Here is a 20043-nt window from a genome sequence, read left to right on the forward strand (position 1 = left end):
TCAAGAAGAGGGTGGGCTGAAGGGGTTGCTAGGTCCATCCTGACAACTGGCAGGAAATGGGGGAAGGACTTACCAGAAGAAAGAGGAAGGCTTAGGCCACATCACCGGCATCACACAGGAAGTGATGTCATCATATTGAAACATTGCTGTAACACTCTGGTATTTGGGCAAAAACTCTATGGTTAAAAACAGCTTCTACCACAGCATTTTTGCCTAGATACCACTAGGGCATAGTTGATTCATTGACGTCACTTCCTATGCTATGTGGTAACGTTGCCTAGTCCTTCCTCTTTTGCCAGTTGACTGGCGGTGGGGGATGGGGGCTGGCAGTGGGGGACCGAGGGGGCTGGCAATCCTACATTGAAACCAACAATAACGAAAGAGAATTATGAAAACAAAACAGCAATAACATCATAAAAAAACAAACTCTCAACAGTGAAACAGTCCCTTTTGGAATTAATAACGGAAGTGAAAGAAATTAAACAAACTCCCCTGCACGAGTCTGCTGCAGCCCAGACAATGAGGTTTTCTGTCTTTTCTTTGCCTAGACAGCAGCCTCAGAGAAGCTTCCATTTAGCGAAGCCTTCGCTTGCAGTCCATTCCGCTGAACTTTCGTATCTTGTGTCGGCTGGATCATGAGCTGAAAGCGCTGGCGAAGGAAGAAGCAAAGGCAATCAGAAAGACATGAACAGCCTCGGTGTGAACAAACACAGGAAACTGCCTTATAGTGCGTCAGACCCTTAGTCCATCAAGGTCAGTACTGTCAGACTGGCAGAGGTCTTTCCCATCACCTTCTGCCTGATCCTTTTAACAGGAGATGCCGGGGGTTGAGCCTGGGACCTTCTATAGGCCAAGCAGATGCTCTGTCACTGGGCCGTGGCCCTTGCCCTGACATCATGACAGTATGCATTAAATGTCCCACTGTGTATCATTTTCATCCTGCCACTCCTCAAGGTAATGTAGAATGGGGATTTGAAGGATACCCCTTCTCCTTTTATTCTTACAACAACCTTGTGAGATAGAGCAGACTTATTCTAGGACACCCAGTGAGCTTCCACAGCAGAATGGAGATTTGAACCTGGGTCTCCCAGTTCCTAAGTGTAACACTCTAGCCACCACACTACACTGTCTCTCCACTAGAGAATTCCTTTGCTGACCTTGAGCTGTGCTGCCACTCCCCACTCCTCCACTTGCAACTGCTGGAACAGCTTTGGGACAGCCGTAGCTCTCGCAGGAGTTGTCCTTGAAAGGGCAGCTGCTGTGAGAGCCCTCTCAGCCCCACCCATCTCACAGGGTGTCTGTTGTGGGGGGGGGGGAGAAGATATAGGAGATTGTAAACCGCTCTGAGTCTCTGATTCAGAGAGAAGGGCGGGGTATAAATCTGCCGTCGTCTTCTTCTCTTTCTTCACCAGCTCCAGGTTTGCTGTCCATGAATCTATGGCCAGGGCTGGTCCTGCCACTAGGCAAACTAGGTGATTGCCTAGGGTGCCAGCCTTCTGGGGCACCGAATTGGGCATCCTCCTCATATGGTTATCAGTGTGTGTGTAGAAGGTGTGTGTGCCAGAAGTTAGCCTTGCCTAGGGTGCCAGATAGTCTAGGGTTGGCCCTATCTATGGCAATCATGATCAAAAATTCTCCTTTAGAGTGTTCTGAGTATCAGAATACAGAAAAATAACTAAATCAAGAGAAAAGTCCTGGTATTGGTAAAGAATTCCATTTGGCATGGGCCCCAGATGCCTTCCGCAGAAAGGGGCCTCTCAGATCTGAAGCAGCCAAAAATCGTTTTCATGGGGGAGCCTAGAAAGCAGTTAGACCAACTTTTCTGTCATCAATGTATTTTCCCTCTTTCCATTTATGCTCAATAGGCCTGAAATGGCCTCTAATCTCCCCTGCCTGTCAAAACCACTTTATCCTGCATCAAAATCTAATTTCCTTCCAAGCCTCAGCTTGGTTGCAAACTAATTCAGGACACTCATGCACAAGATGACGCCAGAGCTTCACACGCCTTCTCCTTGCTGCCCCCTGCTGTTGGCTGCCAGGGCTATAAATTCACAGAGACAAGAAACAGGGTGTGTGGATTGCAAATAAAACAACAAATAAGAAATAAATGAAATAAAGAAACAAATAAAACAACAGGGTACTTTCAAATAAAAACAACAGGCTACTTCTTGATGGAAAAGGCTCATGGGGTTAAGTGGCTACAGAATGAAGGGTGATCAAGAGAGGCCATTGAAGCTGATGTTAACTCTCACTCATGTCTCTAGTGGAACTAAACTACAGTGCTTTTCTGGAATTAATGCGTAATCTGTCCTGTTTTTCACTACAGTTGCCAATCTTGGCTATCTCATGGAATTATAACTGATCTCCAGGTGACAGAGATCAGTTCCCTGAAAAAAATGGCTTCCTTGGAGGGTGGAGCCTGCCTTTGCTATATCCCACAGAAGTCTGTCCCTTCCCCAAACCCTGCTCTCCTCAGACTCCATCCTCAGATCTCCAGCAATTTCCCAAAATGGAGTTGGCAACCCTCTTCAACACTTTCCCTTCTCTTTATTGGTTCATCCGTGTCAAATTTTAGACTATGGCACTGTGGAAATTAACCAACTGTGGAAATAAACCAATTGATTAATATTCCTATTAATAATACTTTTCTCTAGCAATAGTAACCACAAGGCAGAGATTAGTTTCTTGAGCAAAGAGCCAAATATGAATTCTGTTGATCTGCTAGTACTGCCAATAAGCCTACAAGGGGGGTGGGGTGGCACGGCGTGAGGAAACCTTTCCCTTCAAAACAGACCTAATGAAATGGTATTAATCAGGTAACACATATGAACATATGAAGCTGCCTTATACTGAACCAGACCCTCGGTCCATCAAAGTCAGCACTGTCCTCCCAGACCGGCAGCGGCTCTCCAGGGTCCCAAGCCGAGGCCCCCCATGCCTACTTGCTTGGACCCCCTCCTGGAGATGCCAGGGATTGAACCCGGGACCCTCCGCTTCCCAAGCATGACTGAGCAGCTAAACGTCAAACAAAATGTATCAAAGAGATAACAAATGTAAGGTTGACACATGGACACACACTATGAATAGAGTAGAGCTGCTGGGGGCGGAGGATTCCCTGGTTTGGGGGGCCCCAACCCACCAACACTGAGCAGACTGCCAGACTCCCTGTCTCCCAAGAGTCCCTTCGTCACGCGACATGCCCTGCGTTATGATGTCACCTGGAAGTGACATCATTGTGCTAGGCACATTGCACCAGATACGCTCTAGGATTTGCAGTAAAACTCTATGGCAGGGATGGCCAACAGTAGCTCTCCAGATATTTTTTGCCTACAACTCCCATTAGCCCCAGCCATTGGCCATGCTGGCTGGGGCTGATGGGAGTTGTAGGCAAAAAACATCTGGAGAGCTACCATTGGCCACCCCTGCTCTATGGTACCATAGGAGTTCCCCTCCTGCAGCTACAGAGGGACTTGGCAACCCTAGAATAGAGGTGTGGGCTCCTCAATATATGTGGGCCTGATTGACAGTAAAACTTTAAAATCTGGAGGTTCAGTGTTCCACTGATTCATATCCTGCCTGCTTTGCATGGAACAGATATTTCAAACTTTCAGTGTGTGTTGTTATTATTTATATTACTGAAGAAGGCCCCCAGGGCTGAAATGCATTTGGTCTAGTGGTTATTTTATGTGTAACTTATATTTGTTGCTGTATGCGATGTCTTAATAGATGTGATGTGACACCCGCTATCTCTTTGTTTTTATCTAGAATCTATGAATGTTGTATTAAATTTGTAGTTATTGTGCGCTTGGCAACAAAGAGATCCATGTTGTTCTACAGTTTGGCTGCTCAACCTTCTAGGACAGGGGTCCCCAACCCCCGGGCCATGGACCGGTACTGGTCCGTGGCCTGTTAGCAACCAGGCCATGAGTTGTAGAATTATTTCGTTATATATTACAATGTAGTCAGAAGAAGAAGATGACAACATTGGATTTATATTCTGCCCTCCACTCCAGATTTCAGAGTCTTAGAGGAGCTCACAATCTCCTTTACCTTCCTCCCCCACAACAGACACCCTGTGAGGTGGGTGGGGCTGAGAGAGCTCTCTCCAGAAGCTGCTCTTTCAAGGACAGCTCTGTGAGAACTATGGCTGACCCAAGGCCATTCCAGCAAGTGGAGGAGTGGGGAATCAAATCCAGTTCTCCCATATAAGAGTCTGCACACTTAACCACCACACCAAACTAATAGAAATAAAGTGCACAACTGTATCATCCCCAAACCACCACCCCCCAAGTCCATGGAAAAATTATCTTCCAAAAAACCTGGTGCCAAAAAGGTTGGGGACCACTGCTCTAGGATCCTGACTTGACTCTCAGATCGCCCCCCCCCTTTTGCTGTTTCCTGCTATTGACCTCCATGTCATGAACAGCTTCAATGGCCCTTTCTGTACATAAGGCCTCTGTAAAAGGGACAGGACACGTTTCTCCAGGCCTGCTGACAACCCTGCAAGAAAGGCTTAGAAGAAACATGGACAAACATTCGGGCATCACGTAGGGCAGATGTTTCTAACTGGTGGGGACCCAGGAATTCCTATGAGGCTGCCGGGTACAGAAAGAAGGTATTTCTCTCATAACTTTTCAAGCAGTTTCACACTTTTGTCCCCAGGTAGCTATAAGTACTTCTTGAATGCCTGACTGGAGAATACTGAGGAACCAACAGTGAAGTAAGTTTTGGGAGGGGACAGGGTTTAATCCCAGACAACTACGCACTCAGTTTTTGTCACAGAATACACTTTCAGTTTCAATTTAGACCAGTCATGAAGAAGAAAGAAGACGATGACGACGACGATGACATGGTTTTATAACTGTCCTTCACTACCCAAAGGAGTCTCAGAGTGGCTTACAATCACCTTCCCTTCGTCTCCCCACAATCCTGTGCAGTAGGTGGGGCTGTGAAAGAGCTGGGACTGAGGCTGGGCTGGCCTGAATTCGGCTGGGCTATCAGGCTGCTATATCTTTTATTAGGCTAAGAAAACAAAGCAAAAAATCCCTGTGTGACAATAAATATATACAGTGCCACTGAATATGCCTTTTGTCTTTTTAATATAAATATTTGCTGCCTTTTTGTGTGTATCAAAATATTATATTTTTATATTATTCTATTAGATCATATAACATCCCAAAAGTAAAATACAAAAATAAACTCACAAAGGCAGAAAATTTATAACAAGAGCCAATACCGTTCTACTGGACACTGAATATCATACATGATAAACCCACTGGATATAATTAACTACATATAGTCCATTTCAAACTTTAAGTTCTTTTTCAAGGGTTAATTTCAGTCAGCGCCCCAGCTTTCAAGGTCTCTTCAGTCATGCTGGCTATAAGAAGCATGCTGGCTTGCTTTGATAGGCTTTTTGCCACGATTGGCTCTTTAAATCTACTGCCAAGAACTCTTCTACACTTTCACCCTTGAACATTACTGTCAATTTGCAAAAATTGCATTTTTTCCCAGGATCCAGTGGAACGGTATTGTTATAAATTTTCTGCCTTTGTGAGTTTTTGTATTGTATTTTGGGGATGTTGTATGATATAATAAATACACATGAGAGACTACAGCTGGTACAGAATGCAGCAGCTAGGCTGCTACTGGGGCTCTCCATGCAGGAGCACATACAGCCGGGGCTGCAGGAGCTGCACTGGCTGCCGATAGTGTACCAGATTCGCTACAAGGTGCTGGTTATTACCTTTAAAGCCCTATAAGGCCTAGGACCTGTCTACCTTAGGGACCGTCTCTCCCCACATGTTCCCCAGAGGGTACTTAAAACTGGGACACAGAATCTATTATTAATCCCCAGGCCGAGGGAGGTAAGATTGAAGACCACCAGAGAGAAAACCTTCTCAATCGCAGCCCCCTATTGGTGGAGCCAACTCCCGGAAGAAGTAAGCCTTGCGGGACCTTGCCCAGTTTCGCAAGGCCTGTAAGACAACTCTGTTTCGACTCACCTTCAACTGAACTTATGGTAGTATATGAGGATACCCAAGAGGGCTGAAGACATTGGAAATTAATGACACTAGCACCAAAATTGTTTTAATCGGTTTTAATTGTTTATTGTTTAATTTGTTCAATGTTTTAATTGTTAAAGCTTAGAATTGTAAATGTTTTTATTGTTGTGAGCTGCCCTGAGCCTGCTTTGGCAGGGAGGGCGGGATAAAAATTCAATAAATAAATAAAATGAAAAGGCAGCAAATATTTATATAAAAAGACAAAAAGCATATTCAACAGCATTGTATATATTTATTTACAGGGATTTTTTGCTTTGTTTTCTTAGCCTGGGCACTTTCCTAGTGGTTCCATTTTTTTCTAGTACCTTTTATTAGGACCAACCAATTGACACATACCAATGTGCAAGCTTTCAAGTTCACTAGACCCCTTTGATTGCTTGGATGCTATGAGAAATTTTTAAAAAGTTTAAAAAGAGAAAATCCCTCAGGAATTAAGCTTCACAGGCATTAACAAATCCCAACAGTTGTCTCTAATTACTGTCTAAACTAGATTATCTTCTAATCAATGGAGTTTAATTGTTTTATTGCTCAGAAAAGCTAAGTGTAACTTAAAGACAGTTCTGAGGAAGTGTGAGTACACACAAAAGCTCATACTTTGAAAAAAAAACCCCTCTGTTGGTTTTAAAGGTGCCACTGAACTCTAACTTTGTTCTACTGCTTCAGACCAACTTGGCTGCCCACCTGGATTTAACTTGAAGACAGTGTCATCAGAAGCAGAATGGGATTGCACAGGGTCTTAAATTCAGTACCCAGCATCTTCAATTTAAAGGAACAGGTAAGAGGTGATGAGAAAGACTTCTGTCTGAGATCCTGAGCCTCTACCAGCCCACTAAGGGATCACAGCTCAGTGGCAGAGCATCTGCTTGGCATGCAGAAGGTCCCAGGTTCAATCCCCAGCATCTTCAGTTTAAGGATCTGTCAGTAGGTGATGTGAAAAGACCTCTGCCTGGGGCCCTCAAGAGCAGCTGCCGGTCTGAGTAGACAGTACTTACTTTGATAGACCAAGGGTCTATTTCAGTATAAAGCATGTACCATTACATCCTTCCGAGATCAGGAAAATGAGTACCCAGCTTGCTGGGGGGGAAATGTAGATGACTGGGGAAGGCAATGGCAAACCACCCTGTAAAAAGTCTGCCGTGAAAACGTGAAAGCAATGTCACCCCAGAGTCGGAAAAGACTGGTGCTTGCACAGGGGAATATATGGAAATTGTTTTAATGGACAGTTTAAGTAGAAGTTAGTCACAAACTACATAAATCACACATAAATAAACATTCTGGTTGTTCTTTTATTTTAATGCAGCTATTTGGTGTTCATTGAAGTAGTCTCTAGCAACATCAATGACTGCCAATCTGTTTGCATCAACGATGTTTTACACAACCAAATGCAGAGGGGTTTTTTGTAGCAGGAAGTCCTTTGCATTTTAGGCCACACATCCCTGATGTAGCCAATCCTCCAAGAGCTTACAGGGCTCTCAGTACAGGGCCTACTGTAAGCTCCAGGAGGATTGGCGATGTCAGGGGGGGGGGGGGTGGCCTAAAATGCAAGGATTTCCTGCTACAGGAAAAGCCCTGACCAAGTGGAAACTGGTTCAGCAGACATTCAGGTTGTTTGGTCCTGAACTGAACAGATTTGATGACTGGCATTGCTTCTACCAGCCCTTTGCCCTTCACTACTAATGACAGTATAATGGTAGCTAGCCTCACTCTGTTTACTGCTCACCTGTTTTTCATCACCAACACTTTTACAAGGGACTAATTTCAGCTTCACTCTCTAACAATTCTACTAGCCTTGCAGGGGAGTGAAAAACCTGAATTCTCTCTAGGTTTTTCTGCGTACAAGGAACTCAAAACTGGATGTGAGTGAAATCAGCAGTAGGCCCCATGCTCATGTAGCCTCCTTGCAGGTGGATGATAATGAGTGTGTTTTCTGGTTTTCCTGACCTTGGGAAACAGACCCCAGATGTAGGACTGCTATTGCCCAACTGCCTCTGTTGCCTGCCACTAGTTGGAAGGCTGACAGAGGAAAAGTGTGGGGGGAGAGGGAATCAGCACTGCTTCAGGGCCATGACATAACTTCAGGTGCAAAACTGGAAGCAACACCACCGAGCTGGAGCAATGCTCTAGGACTCTCCCCAAACCAGTATTTCAGTGGTGTCTCAGAATACTGCCCTGACACAATGACATCACTTCTGGGTCCATGCCAGAAATGATGGCATCAGAGCTATACCAATTTACATGTCCCCGCCCCCCCTCCAAACTCCCACTGGTTGCCAGTACTGGGCTGGCAACCCTACCCAGATAGGAACCAAGCAGGGGTGGAATTCTAGAAGGAGCTCCTTTGCATATTAGGCCACACTCCCCTGATGTAGCCAATCCTCCAAGAGCTTACAAGGCTCTTTTTTGTAAGCTCTTGGAGGATTAGCTACATCAGGGTGTGTGGTCTAATACGCAAAGGAACTCCTGCTAGAATTCCACCCCTGGAACCAAGCATGATTCTAAAACCCAGCCCTGGTATAATCTAGGGTGGGGGAAAGAATGATGAAAGTAAGCTATGAATGAATAAACCCTAGAAATAATTGCATTTCCAGCTCTTGAAGAGCAAGGGGGTGTCATTCTGTTTTATTTTGTCTTGAACCTAAAAGCAAAATTAATGTGTTTGTTTTTTTTTTAAATTACCCAATTGCTTGCAGTTCGCTGGTTTTCTTCTTTATGAACACATGGATTTTGAATTGAGGTAGCAAGCTTGCAAAAATTCTGCCGTCTCTCTAGGGGATTTGTATTCAAGCCTATCTTTGTTAGGATCAAGCAGATTTATTTCATTATCCAGGCAGTCTGCTGGAAAGGCCACAAGGCTGATTAACCCCGGTCCTGTCCCTATCTTTCTTCCAGACAGACTTATTTATTGTCCTCACATAAGATCTTATTCAAACCCATCGCAGAGGGAGGCTGACCTCAACAACTGGCCTCAGCCCTGCAGTCAAAAATAAAATAAAATAAATCTTTACTCTGATGTGGACCAAATTATGCAAAGAAGACAGAACTGTTTTGAAAAAGAGAGAGTTCACTGACTTTAGGGCACAAGTAGACAGATGACATTGAGATTCAGGGGTTGACTGCTTCTGAAGATGGAGGTTCTCTTCAGTCACCATGACTGGTAGCCACTGATAGACCTCTCCTCCATGAATCTATCTAATCCTCTTTTAAAGCTCTTTTTTCCTATGGCCATCCTGAATCTACTACCCATCAACTTCACTGGATGCCCTCCAGTTCTAGTGTTTGGGAAGAGGGAGAAAAATTTCTTTGTGTCAACTTTCTCCACCCCAGGAATAACTGTATAAGCCTCTTGAACAAAGCAGGAGTCAAGTTGCACCTTTAAGACCAACCAAGTTTTATTCCGAACGTAAGCTTTCTTGTGCTCTTTAAGCACACTTCATCAGACGAGGGGATCAGGTAGAGTGGGCTGAACTACATGCAGTTTGTTGATTAAGAGGGCAAACTGAGTGTGTTCACATGGTAAAACAGTGTGGCTTGGCCATTTGGCCTAGATAGCCATAAAAGGTAATAAAGTATTACCTTTTATGGCTATCCACACCAAATGGCCAAGCCACACTGTTTTACCATGCGATCACACTCAGTTTGCCCTCTTAATCAACAAACTGCATGTAGTTCTACCTGATCCCCTTGTCTGATGAAGTGTGCTTAGAGAGCACATGAAAGCTTACGTTCTGAATAAAACTTGGTTGGTCTTAAAGGTGCAACTTGACTCCTGCTTTGTTCAACTGCTTCAGACCAACACGGCTGCCCACCTGGATCTATCTGTAGAAGCCTCTATCATGTTCCCCCTTTGTCGTCTCTTTTCTAAGCCAAAAATCCCAGACTCTTCAGCCTTTCCTCATGGGGAAGATGCTCCAACCCCCTAATCATCTTGGTTGCCCTCCTCTGTACTTTTTCCAGCCCTGCAATATCTGTTTGGAGATACACTGATCAGAACTGTACACAGTATTTAAATGAGGCTGCAACATAGATCTATACAGGGGCAGTACAATATTGGCTATCTCGTGTTCAATTCCTTTTCTAATAATCCCCAACATCAAGTTCGCCTATTTCACCACTGCAGCATGCTGGGCTGATACTGACATTGAACTATCCTCTGCAACACTGAGATCTTTCTTCCTCTCATCAGTCTCAGCAAGCTTGATCCCCATAGGGGAAGGATGGTGGCTCAGTGGTAGATCATCTGCTTGGTAAGCAGAAGGTTCCAAGTTCAGTCCCTGGCATCTCCAACTAAAAAGGGTTCAGGCAAACAGGTGTGAAAAACCTCAGCTTGAGACACTGGAGAGCCACTGCCAATCTGAGTAGACGACTTTGATGGACCAAGGGTCTGATTCAGTATAAGGCAGTTTCATATGTTCATATGAAGCCTACACCTGAAGCCTACACCTGAAGTTGGGATTTTTTGTCCCAGCGCACACACACACAGGGTATGGATGCAACCATAGCTAACATGTTTCCAGAATAAAACTGAGCCATCAGATAGATCCCTCAGTACTTCCCTTCTTTCAAGGGTTACTCCCCCCCCTCAAGACTTCTGTTCTCAGCTTTGGCCAGGGCTTTTTTTGTAGCAGGAACTCCTTTGCATATTAGGCCACACACCCCTGATGTAGCCAATCCTCCAAGAGCTTACAGGGCTCTTCGTACAGGGCCTACTGTAAGCTCCAGGAGGATAGGCTACATCAAGGGGGCATGGGCTAATATGCAAAGGAGGTCCTGCGACAAAAAAAAGCCCTGGCTTTGGCTGTACAAAGACACATTTACATTCCCCTCCCCATTCCACACTAAAATCTCCCCTCACTAAAGATCCCAGCAGTGCTGCTTCCACTTTTCTCCTTTTTTTCATTAAAGCTCACCTGTTTTTCCCACATTGTGACACTTATAGGCTGAACAGATTTCCTGAGTAATTGCAAAGTATTCATTTGGGCTGGTCTTAAACAGGTAATTTTGCTGATCGTACTGAAAATATATTTATTGTCCTGAATTTCAGTTGCAACGTCTTCCACTCTCTCTACCATTTCACTTCACTTATCCTCTGCGGTCAATAAAATCACTCTGTTGAATTAGAATCGCCTTTTTCATTCCCCTCAGTTTTGCTTCTATTTATTAATTTGTTTTTGCCATCAACTCATGGTGGAGTTTTCAAGGCAAGAGATGTTCGGGGGGGGGGGGGGGCTTGCCATTGCCTGCCTCCGCATAGCAACCCTAGACTTCCTTGGTGGTCTCCCAACTAAACACTGACCAGGGCTGACCCTGCTTAGCTTCCAAGATCTGATGATATTGGGTCATCTAGGTCAGATAATTGCTTCTATACTCAGAAGCCTTGCCTTCTGACCAGTTGTCTCTTAAATTTATACATGAATTCTCAATATCCAATCCAAGGATCATTCATTAGCAATTATAAGAGTCCTAATAATCAAATTCAAAAGTCTCAAAAAGTCCACATGAAGCTGAAGTCTGACTCCACACTACGATGCCACTCAGACAGCTGATTGCAACTAATAGCTGTCTGGCTTCTACTGAAGGGGCAATTTATTTATTTATTTAATTCAATTTATATCCCGTCCTCCCCGCCGAAGCAGGCTCAGGGTGGCTCACATGGTCATGCATATGGATGGATATAAACATACAATAAAACAGTAAAACAGTAAAAACAATTTAAAACATAGAAAAAGATATTTCAGGTGCTATGATCTTAAATGTGTTGTTGCTATTCCAGCTAGGTGTTCTCTGTGAAGCATATCTTAGTGGTCCAGATGTTCTATATGGAGCAGATTGCTAGAAGTGGTCCAGATATTTTTTCAGAGACTGTAGTAGCCAATGGTCTAACTTACAAATGCTTGGTGGAAGAGAGGCAAACTGTACAAGCTCTCGCAGGGCCCTGACCTCCTCTGGGAGCTCATTCCACCAGTGTGGGGCTGCTACAGAAAAGGCCCTAGCTCTAGTTGTCATAAGCCTGGCCTCTTTAGGGCTGGGGATTGAAAGCAGGTTTTTTGACCCAGACCGAAGTGCTCTCTGAGGAACATGTGGGGAAAGGCAGTCCCTAACGTATGCAGGTCCCTGGCGATATAGGGCTTTGAAGGTAAGAACCAGCACCTCAAAATGAATCCGGTATGCAATGGGCCACCAGTGCAGCGCTTTCAGCACACACTGAATGTGCTCCCATAGGGGGAGACCCATTAACAACCTGGCTGTAGCATTCTGCACTAGTTGGAGCTTCTGGGTTTGAGGCAAGGGTAGCCCCATGTAGAGGGCATTGCAGTAATCCAACCTCGAGGTGCCATGGTGTGGATCACTGTCATAGTGGTCCAGAACTCCTTCCAGGCACTTCCACCTCCAAAGATCATCAGCATTTAATGTGTCGGCATGGTGTGTGATGTGGGAGGGAGTTTGGCTATCTGGCTGGTATACCGGCCACCCAACACACCAGCCAGTGCCATACCGTCCCTTGTGGAGACTGTAGCAGGCTGGGCGTTGGAGCACCCAAGGCTTGGGTGACTTCAACATTCATGCCGATGATGCATGCTCCACTCAGGCAATGGACCTGGTGTCATCCATGGCGGCACTGGGACTCTCTCAATGTGTAACCACTCCCACTCACCAGGCTGGACACATGCTGGATTTGGTCTTTGTGGTGGAAGTGACAGTGGATCATATTACTGCTGATGTGGTGCCATGGTCGGACCACTACGCCATGAAGACTCGCATGAATGCTCTGTTTGGGTGGCAAGTGCATTTAGCTCGCCCACAGAGCCAAACCCATGCGGTTTCAGATGGCTCTGTGAGATCCTTGGCCCCCTGGCGATTCTCTAGATGAGCTCGTGGAGACCTGGCATAACAAGCTCTCCACAGCCATTGATGACAGCGCTCCCAGGCGCCCTCTCCGCTCCCATTTAAAGCTGGCCCCGTGGTATACCCCAGAGCTACAGCTGATGAAACAGGGGCTGAGCCGGCTGGAGAGGCAGTAGCAGATGCCTGCGATGAAGTGACAAGAACATCCTATAGGCCGTTTATGAGAACCTATGAGATGGCAGCCAAGGCTGCTAAGAGAGCTTATCTTGCGGCCACGATCGCATCTGCGAACTCACACCCAGATCATTTGTTTAGAACAATCCGGTCATTAACTACCCTACCACAGTGTCAGATAAAGCAGTGCCAGATTAAACCCTGCGGAGGCCCCTAGGCAGTCAAAATCTCAGAATTTATCTCAGAGTCTGAGTGCTTGCCCTGCCGCCCATGGCCCCCACTGCAGCCTGCACCTTCTTAAAAGCCCCTTTTACTAAGCTGTGGGGGAGAGGCAGAGAGAGGCAAACTTAGCAATGACACCAGCAGCAGCCGCACCAGGCAAGTCTGGCAAAGAGCAGCGCAATTGCTGGCTGCACGTGCAGGCTGGGAGGGCTGCAAGAAGGGGGAAACTGGGGAGGGGGAGCCAGCCTGGGGCCACTAAAGGTGTGGGGGCCCATAGGCCAGTGCTACTTGGGCTAATTCTTAATCCAGCCCTGGGTGAAAGGTGATAACACAAGTCCGAGGCTGAATCAGCATGTCTCAATTCCCATCTTTGACAGTACTGATAAGACAACCAAGCCTTGCATGTTTATTTGAAGTGAGCAGTTGTTCCTCATAAATCATAAGTGATCCAATGAAGACAGGAAATGAAGCAGGCTGAGACAAGGGTGTTGCGTTCATTGTTTATTACATTGAGTGATTTGTTTAATTGGGCCGCAGTGCTATCTTGTTTTAGTACACCATATGGAGATTGGTAACCCTAGTTGTAATAGTGGGAGATCCCTACGTGGTACCTAGAAATTGGCGACCCTACAACTATCCCTCTGGAACACCCAAAACTTGTCATTCAAGTCCATAAAGGGGAAAGTTCACCAGTTCTGGGCAAACCAGCAGACAGAGAGAGAATCTTCTTGGGGTGATGAGCACAGGAGGAGCAGACGTTCCAAAAGTACCCCAGCCAAAAAGCACGGAACGACATTCTTCATCACCTCCTCCCCCCAACCCACGTAGGGACTGAAGATGGAGCCTGTGGGGGAATGCACATTTTGACGTTTTGAATTTGTCTCTCCCCCCAGCTGGAGGTAAGTAGATCATAGTTAAGCTGTGCCATATTAATTTGTATCTCCGCAGGAGGCAGAGGATGATGTGACGGGGGTCAAAAATTTCTGAAGAGTGTCGACGAACGCTGGAAATTAGATTTTAGCAATAATTATTGGCAAGGTCTGCACGGGAGGCAAGAAGCCTGTTTCCAAACTGCTGCGGGGAGGGGTGGGGCACTGTCTTTTGTGGGCTTCAAAACAAGAAATAAGGAAGCAAACAAAACCTTTGCATTCCAGGCACTGTGCCGGGCTGTATCCAAACACTAAAAGGTCACCTGAGATCTTAAAGTCAAATTAGCATCGGAATTATTCTGTTTAATTATGAATCATTCAATTTAATTATGAATAGATGCACCCTGCAGTTATGATGGAAAACAGAAGGGGGTTCAGGTATTATCTCTCTCTTTTTAACTTCTGAGAACAAAGCCCCACTTCTCAGGGGGCTTCTGCACAAAACATACATTTGCAGGGCTTTTTTTGAGCAGGAACACACAGGAACACAGTTCCGGCTGGCTTGGCATAAGGGGTGTGTGGCCTAATATGCAAATGAGTTCCTGCTTGGCTTTCTCTATCAAAACCCCCTCCGCAGAACAATGGTGACACCAGGGGTGTGTGGCCTAATATGCAAATGAGTTTCTGCTGGGACTTTTCTACTCAAAAAGCCCTGTATGTTTGGGTAATATGTGCTCAGTCTTTTACAGACCTGAGGACTAGGGAAGGGAAAATCCTTGTTATGGACTGGCTGGACCAGTACAGGCAGAGTTGCTGTGGCTCCTGGTTGAGAAATACCTGGAAGGGTGTTTTTTTTTTGGGGGGGGGGTTAGAACCTGAGAGGGTGGGATTTGAGGAGGGGAGGGACTTCAATGGGCTTTAAATGCCATAGAATCCACCTGCCAAAGCAACTCTCCTCTCCAGGTGAATTGATCCCTGTTGCTTGGAGATCAACTGTAATCCTTGTAGATCTCCAACCATCCCTTTGAGGCTGGCAACCCTAAGTTGAGGATAAGGAGCTAAAATCATGTGCAGACAGTTGCTCCACACCTCCATTACAGAAAACAGCTCTTTGTGGTAGAAGGAGAAGGTGGCCTCTGTTGCATTCCCATTTGTGGCAGCCTACCAGGGTACAGCAAAGGCAGCGGATTGGCTTTCTGTAAAGCCATAGAGTATATATATTTGCATAGCGATCCTGATATTTCTTAAGGCTCTTCCATCAAAATACTAACTAGGGCCTACCCTGCTTTGATCCCAAGATCTGATGAGATCTCAGGTAGCCTGGGCTATCCAGGTCAGGCCCAGAGAATATGCTCCAACATATATACACGTGGCTTGCAAAACCCAGATTCTGTGCCAAGAAAGCCAAATGCTATTAGCTGAAAGGTAATGCAGATTAGCAGCCTGATTAGCCATGCTTAGCTCAGGCTAGTCATATCTGGAAAGCTGATCAGGGTCAGCTTTAAGATTGCTAGCTTCCAGGTCCCAGAGGGTGGAATCCCCCACTTTGGGGGGCTTTTCCCTGCTGCCAGACAGCTGGCCAGCTGGGGAAACCCCACCTTCAAACTGCGACATCCCCATGTGATGTCCCCGATGTGATGACATCATGTGGAAATGATGACATTATTCTGGGGACATCATGCAGGGACACTTTAGTTTGAGGGCAAAACTCTATGGTTTGAGGGCAACGTTACCATTGAGTCAGGTGTGACTTGATGGCATGTTCAACGCAAATTAAGCAAGTGCACACACATATTAACTAGTTTTTGTCTGATTCATTCTCAAAAGGGAGAAGGAAAAAGCTACACGGAACACTGCAGTCCTCTGACCACTCGCAGACAGCTACTTTGGTGTAGTAGTTAACTGCGTGGATTCTTATCTGGGAGAACCAGGTTGGATTCCCCACTCCTCCACTTGCAGCTGCTGGAATGGCCTTGGGTCAGCCATAGCTCTCACAGGAGTTGTTCTTGAAAGGGCAGCTGCCATAAGAACTCTCTCAGCCCCACCTACCTCACAGGGTGTGTGTTGTGTGGGGGATGGGAGATAAAGGAGACTGTGACCGCTCTGAGACTCTGAGATTCGGAGTATAGGGCAGGATATAAATCCAATATCTTCTTCTTCTTATAGCCCAACACTGACTGCTTGGATTTCAAAATCTCAAGGACTAGACACTTGGCTTTCAAAGACAATAAAAAGCACAAAAGGTGGATCTCAGAATGAGGAAAATTGCATTCAGTATATTAAATGGCACAGTTGTGTATTACAGACTTAAAAGTACAGAATGCATAGCCTGAACATACCTTGCCAATGTCCTTCAGTTAAAGTTTCCTTTGGATTTTGTGCTACCATTTGGTATTCTGTACATAAGGGCACTCAAATGGTCAAACTTGGGAAATGCTAGTGAACTGATATTGCTGCCCACTGAGTTATAGACCTCTATGACTCATCTACCACAGGCCAGACATTCATACTCTAAAAGTTCCCCTGAGCTATTAAATCTACAAAGTAGGAAAGACCTTTGATTGGAAAATGCAAAGGCCTTGTCAAAGAAGAAGAAGAGATTGGATTTATACCCTGCCCTTCACTCAGAGTCTCAGAGCAGCTTTCAATCTCTTTCCCTTCCTCTCTCCACAGCAGACACCCTGTGAGGTAGGTGGGGCTGAGAGAACTGTGAGTGACCCAAGGTCACCCAAGCTGGCTGCATGTGGAGGAGGAGTGGGGAATGAAACCCAGCTCTCCCAGATTAGAGTCTGCACTCCTAATCACTACACCAAACACCAAAGTCAGAAAAGAACCTCAAGAATAGTTCAGAGACCATGAGAAGGATCAATGGAGATAAAATACACATTGGGTTTGACCCAACAGTTTGTCAACACAAGCAGACCAGATCTTTGCAACATTCCCCACCTTTCCCTTCCAAGAGAATGAAAATTGACTCCTGGGGTCATGAAGGATAATATGGGTTGGGTGGGATGACTGAGGCAGAAGAAAGAGGTGAAATAACACCAGGGGTCATTTTGTAGAAAAATAGGTGGTGGAGCTCAATAACTCATTAGCTTATGCCACCACCCCACCAGCCAAAAGCAACCCAATGCAAGAAAGGAGAGCCCCGGGCAAGCGAGGCCTGCTTGGGCTGGCTAGAGATCCAGCCAGCCCAACCAGGCCTCACTCACCTGGGGCTCTTCTTGGCTCCCCCCATCCCACAGTTGAAAGTCTAGCAAGCCACCCGCTGCCCAAAATCACATAAGAAGTGGAGAAAGGGTGGCATAGGGCTTCTCCATTATTATTATAATGAAGGCTGCTGGGGGCATGGCAAAGCTCCAGGTGGCTGGCTGACTGCTTGCTTTCCTAATCCAAGGACTGTTATGCAGCTGCACCTACTATTCAATGGACAAGGTTGGTGGGGAGGAGGAGGAGGGGCATCAGAAAGGTTCAGAAGCTGAGCTCGGTGAGCTCCTGCTGAATTCAAGGCTTGAATAATGTTTTCCTGCCTTCTGCAAGCACAGCTCTTCTGATGGAAGAGGGACAGAGCAATTCTCCAGCTTAAATGGCTATTGGTCTGTGTGGCACTCTTGACCCCAGAAATCAACTTCCTTGTTCTCACAAAAGACTACTGGTGGGGAGGGGAAGTAAGGGAATGAGACCACTTGGATAAATGGGGAGTGCATAGCATTATCTTGAACGATGAGTTTTCAGACATTTCAAAACTCCCAAGAGTGACTTTTGAAATGATCCAATCTAGCAACAGATACTTCTCCTCCATCTGCTGATCGTGTGTTTCTACTCTTGGCATTTTAGTCACCGCCTGGGTGATTTGATTGTTTTTTTACACCTGGGTTATGACGGAAAGGAGTTGTTGAGATGCTCTTACCTGTTTGATTGTTCCTTTTGCAGTAAAAAAAAAGTACAACATATATCCTGGAATCAAGACCATGGAGGAGAGGGCCATGAGCCAGCCAATGCCTTGACCCCATGCCGGATAGACATATTTCCCCATTCTCAGAGGAGTCATTTGAACTACACTGAAGAGGAAAACCCCCTAGAGAAACAGAGAGGAAAAGGCATAACTGCAACCCACAATATGCATGTCCAAAAAGCAGATTTATTCAGAGACACTTGCCTTTAGAATAATAGAGTTGGAAGGGACTCCTAGGTCATCTAGTCCAACCCCCTGCACAATGCAGGAAATTCACAGATACCTCCCCCCTAAATTCACAGGATTAGCATCTCTATCAGATGGCCATCTAGTCTTTATTTAAAAACCTCCCAAGGATTGAGTGCCCACCACCTCTCGAGGAAGCCTGTTCCACTGACTAAGGAACTGCTCTAACTGTCAGGAAGTTCTTCCTAATGTTGAGCTGGAAACTCTTCTGATTTAATTTCACCCCATTGGTTCTGGTCATCTAGTCAGACCCCAATATGGCTCTCGACTGCCCTTAGCCCAGCTACCCACACTTCCCCACACTTCCCCACTCTAAACACCTACTTTCCTCAATCACAGCTTGTTCAGTTCATTACACAAGTTTATAAAATTCAGAGGCTACTAGATACAATACCCAGATGTGAAATCTGGACTGCCAAGAAGGCTGCATGCATTGGAACCCAAGACAAAGATTCCCACCAGTACTGCATTCAGAAGGAGCACAAACAAGATCCTTAAGTAAAACAGTCATAGTGCTACTGTTCCCCAATAGCACTCTGCCCAACTCCTTGGGTAATCAGGAATATCTGGACCCCAGACCTGTCCCCCCACGTTGGTGGATCTGAATGGAACTTCCATATTTGGAGGCAGTATCACTCCATCTAAACAATGCTGAGAAGACAAAAAGTGATTGGCTGTCTCTGTCTCTGTCATGCTCCACTCGCCAGTATGTCTTGGAAATACATTGCTAGATCTTTTGTTTGCCTCTTCAATGCAACTCTATTAGTTACTTCATCCTTAACTGCTTACCAGGCAAACAAGAGGAGTGAAGAAGACCCAGCAGATCTTCCACCAACGGCAGGGTTTATAACCAACCATCTCTTCAATGTTGCTATAAAATTTGTTCACACCTGGAAGGATAAGTATTTGTTAAACAGTTTGGAAACCTTTGTTGTTGTTGTTTTGAACTGCTACCTGTTCTTTCTTCCTCAGACCCAGCATGGGCCTGAAATGGTTACAAAGGCCTTGAGATATGAATGGAAAGAAGGTTTTATACCCCACTCTTCACTACCCAAAGGAGTCTCAGAGCAGCTTATGATCTTACTCTCCCCACAACAAACGCTTTGTGAGGTAGGTGTGGCTGAGAGCATTCTGCGAGAAAGGTGACCAAGGTTACTCAGCTGTCTTCCTATGGAGGGGGAGGGAATCAAACCCAGTTCTCCCAATTAGAGTCCGCCAAAGGGAAATCAACCCTGACTGTTTCCTGGAAGGTCAGATGCCGAAGCTGAAGCTCAGCATCTGACTTTGGCCACCAAATGAGAAGGGAGCACTCCCTGGAGAAGACCCTGATGCTGGGGAAGACAGAAGGCAAAAGAAGGGGACGGCAAAAGATGAGATGGCTGGACAGCGTTACTGATGTAACTAATATGAATTTGAGTGGACTTCGGAGTATGGTGGAAGACAGAAGGGCCTGGTGTGATTTGGTCCATGGGGTCACCAAGAGTCAGACTCAACTGTGCGACTGAACAACAACAAAAAAAACCTCTTAACCACCACATCAAACTGGCTTTCAAGAGAAGGTATGGAGAAAACCATTGTACAAAAGGCTACTGATTCACTAGTATGGTCGATCAAGAAAATTCTGGGTTGGACTGGACACCTGAGAGCCATTCTCAAATTTTTTATGTTG

At 45.8% G+C, this 20043-nt stretch overlaps 1 protein-coding gene across 1 annotated transcript in view; it reads right to left on the minus strand.

Moving 5' to 3' along the window:
- Positions 1 to 544: 544 nt before the first annotated feature.
- Positions 545 to 20043, minus strand: part of LOC132575752 (sodium- and chloride-dependent GABA transporter 1-like) — a 71771-nt gene continuing 52272 nt past the window's right edge. Inside the window, exons 12-14 of the mRNA XM_060244442.1 lie at positions 19164 to 19264; positions 18084 to 18251; positions 545 to 649 (exon numbers count right to left, since the gene is read on the minus strand). Coding sequence (XP_060100425.1) covers positions 545 to 649; positions 18084 to 18251; positions 19164 to 19264 — 374 coding nt within the window. The remainder of the gene's footprint in view (positions 650 to 18083; positions 18252 to 19163; positions 19265 to 20043) is intronic.

The sequence above is a fragment of the Heteronotia binoei genome, chromosome 8 (assembly GCF_032191835.1).
Source record: "Heteronotia binoei isolate CCM8104 ecotype False Entrance Well chromosome 8, APGP_CSIRO_Hbin_v1, whole genome shotgun sequence".
Classification (NCBI taxonomy): Eukaryota; Metazoa; Chordata; class Lepidosauria; order Squamata; family Gekkonidae; genus Heteronotia; species Heteronotia binoei.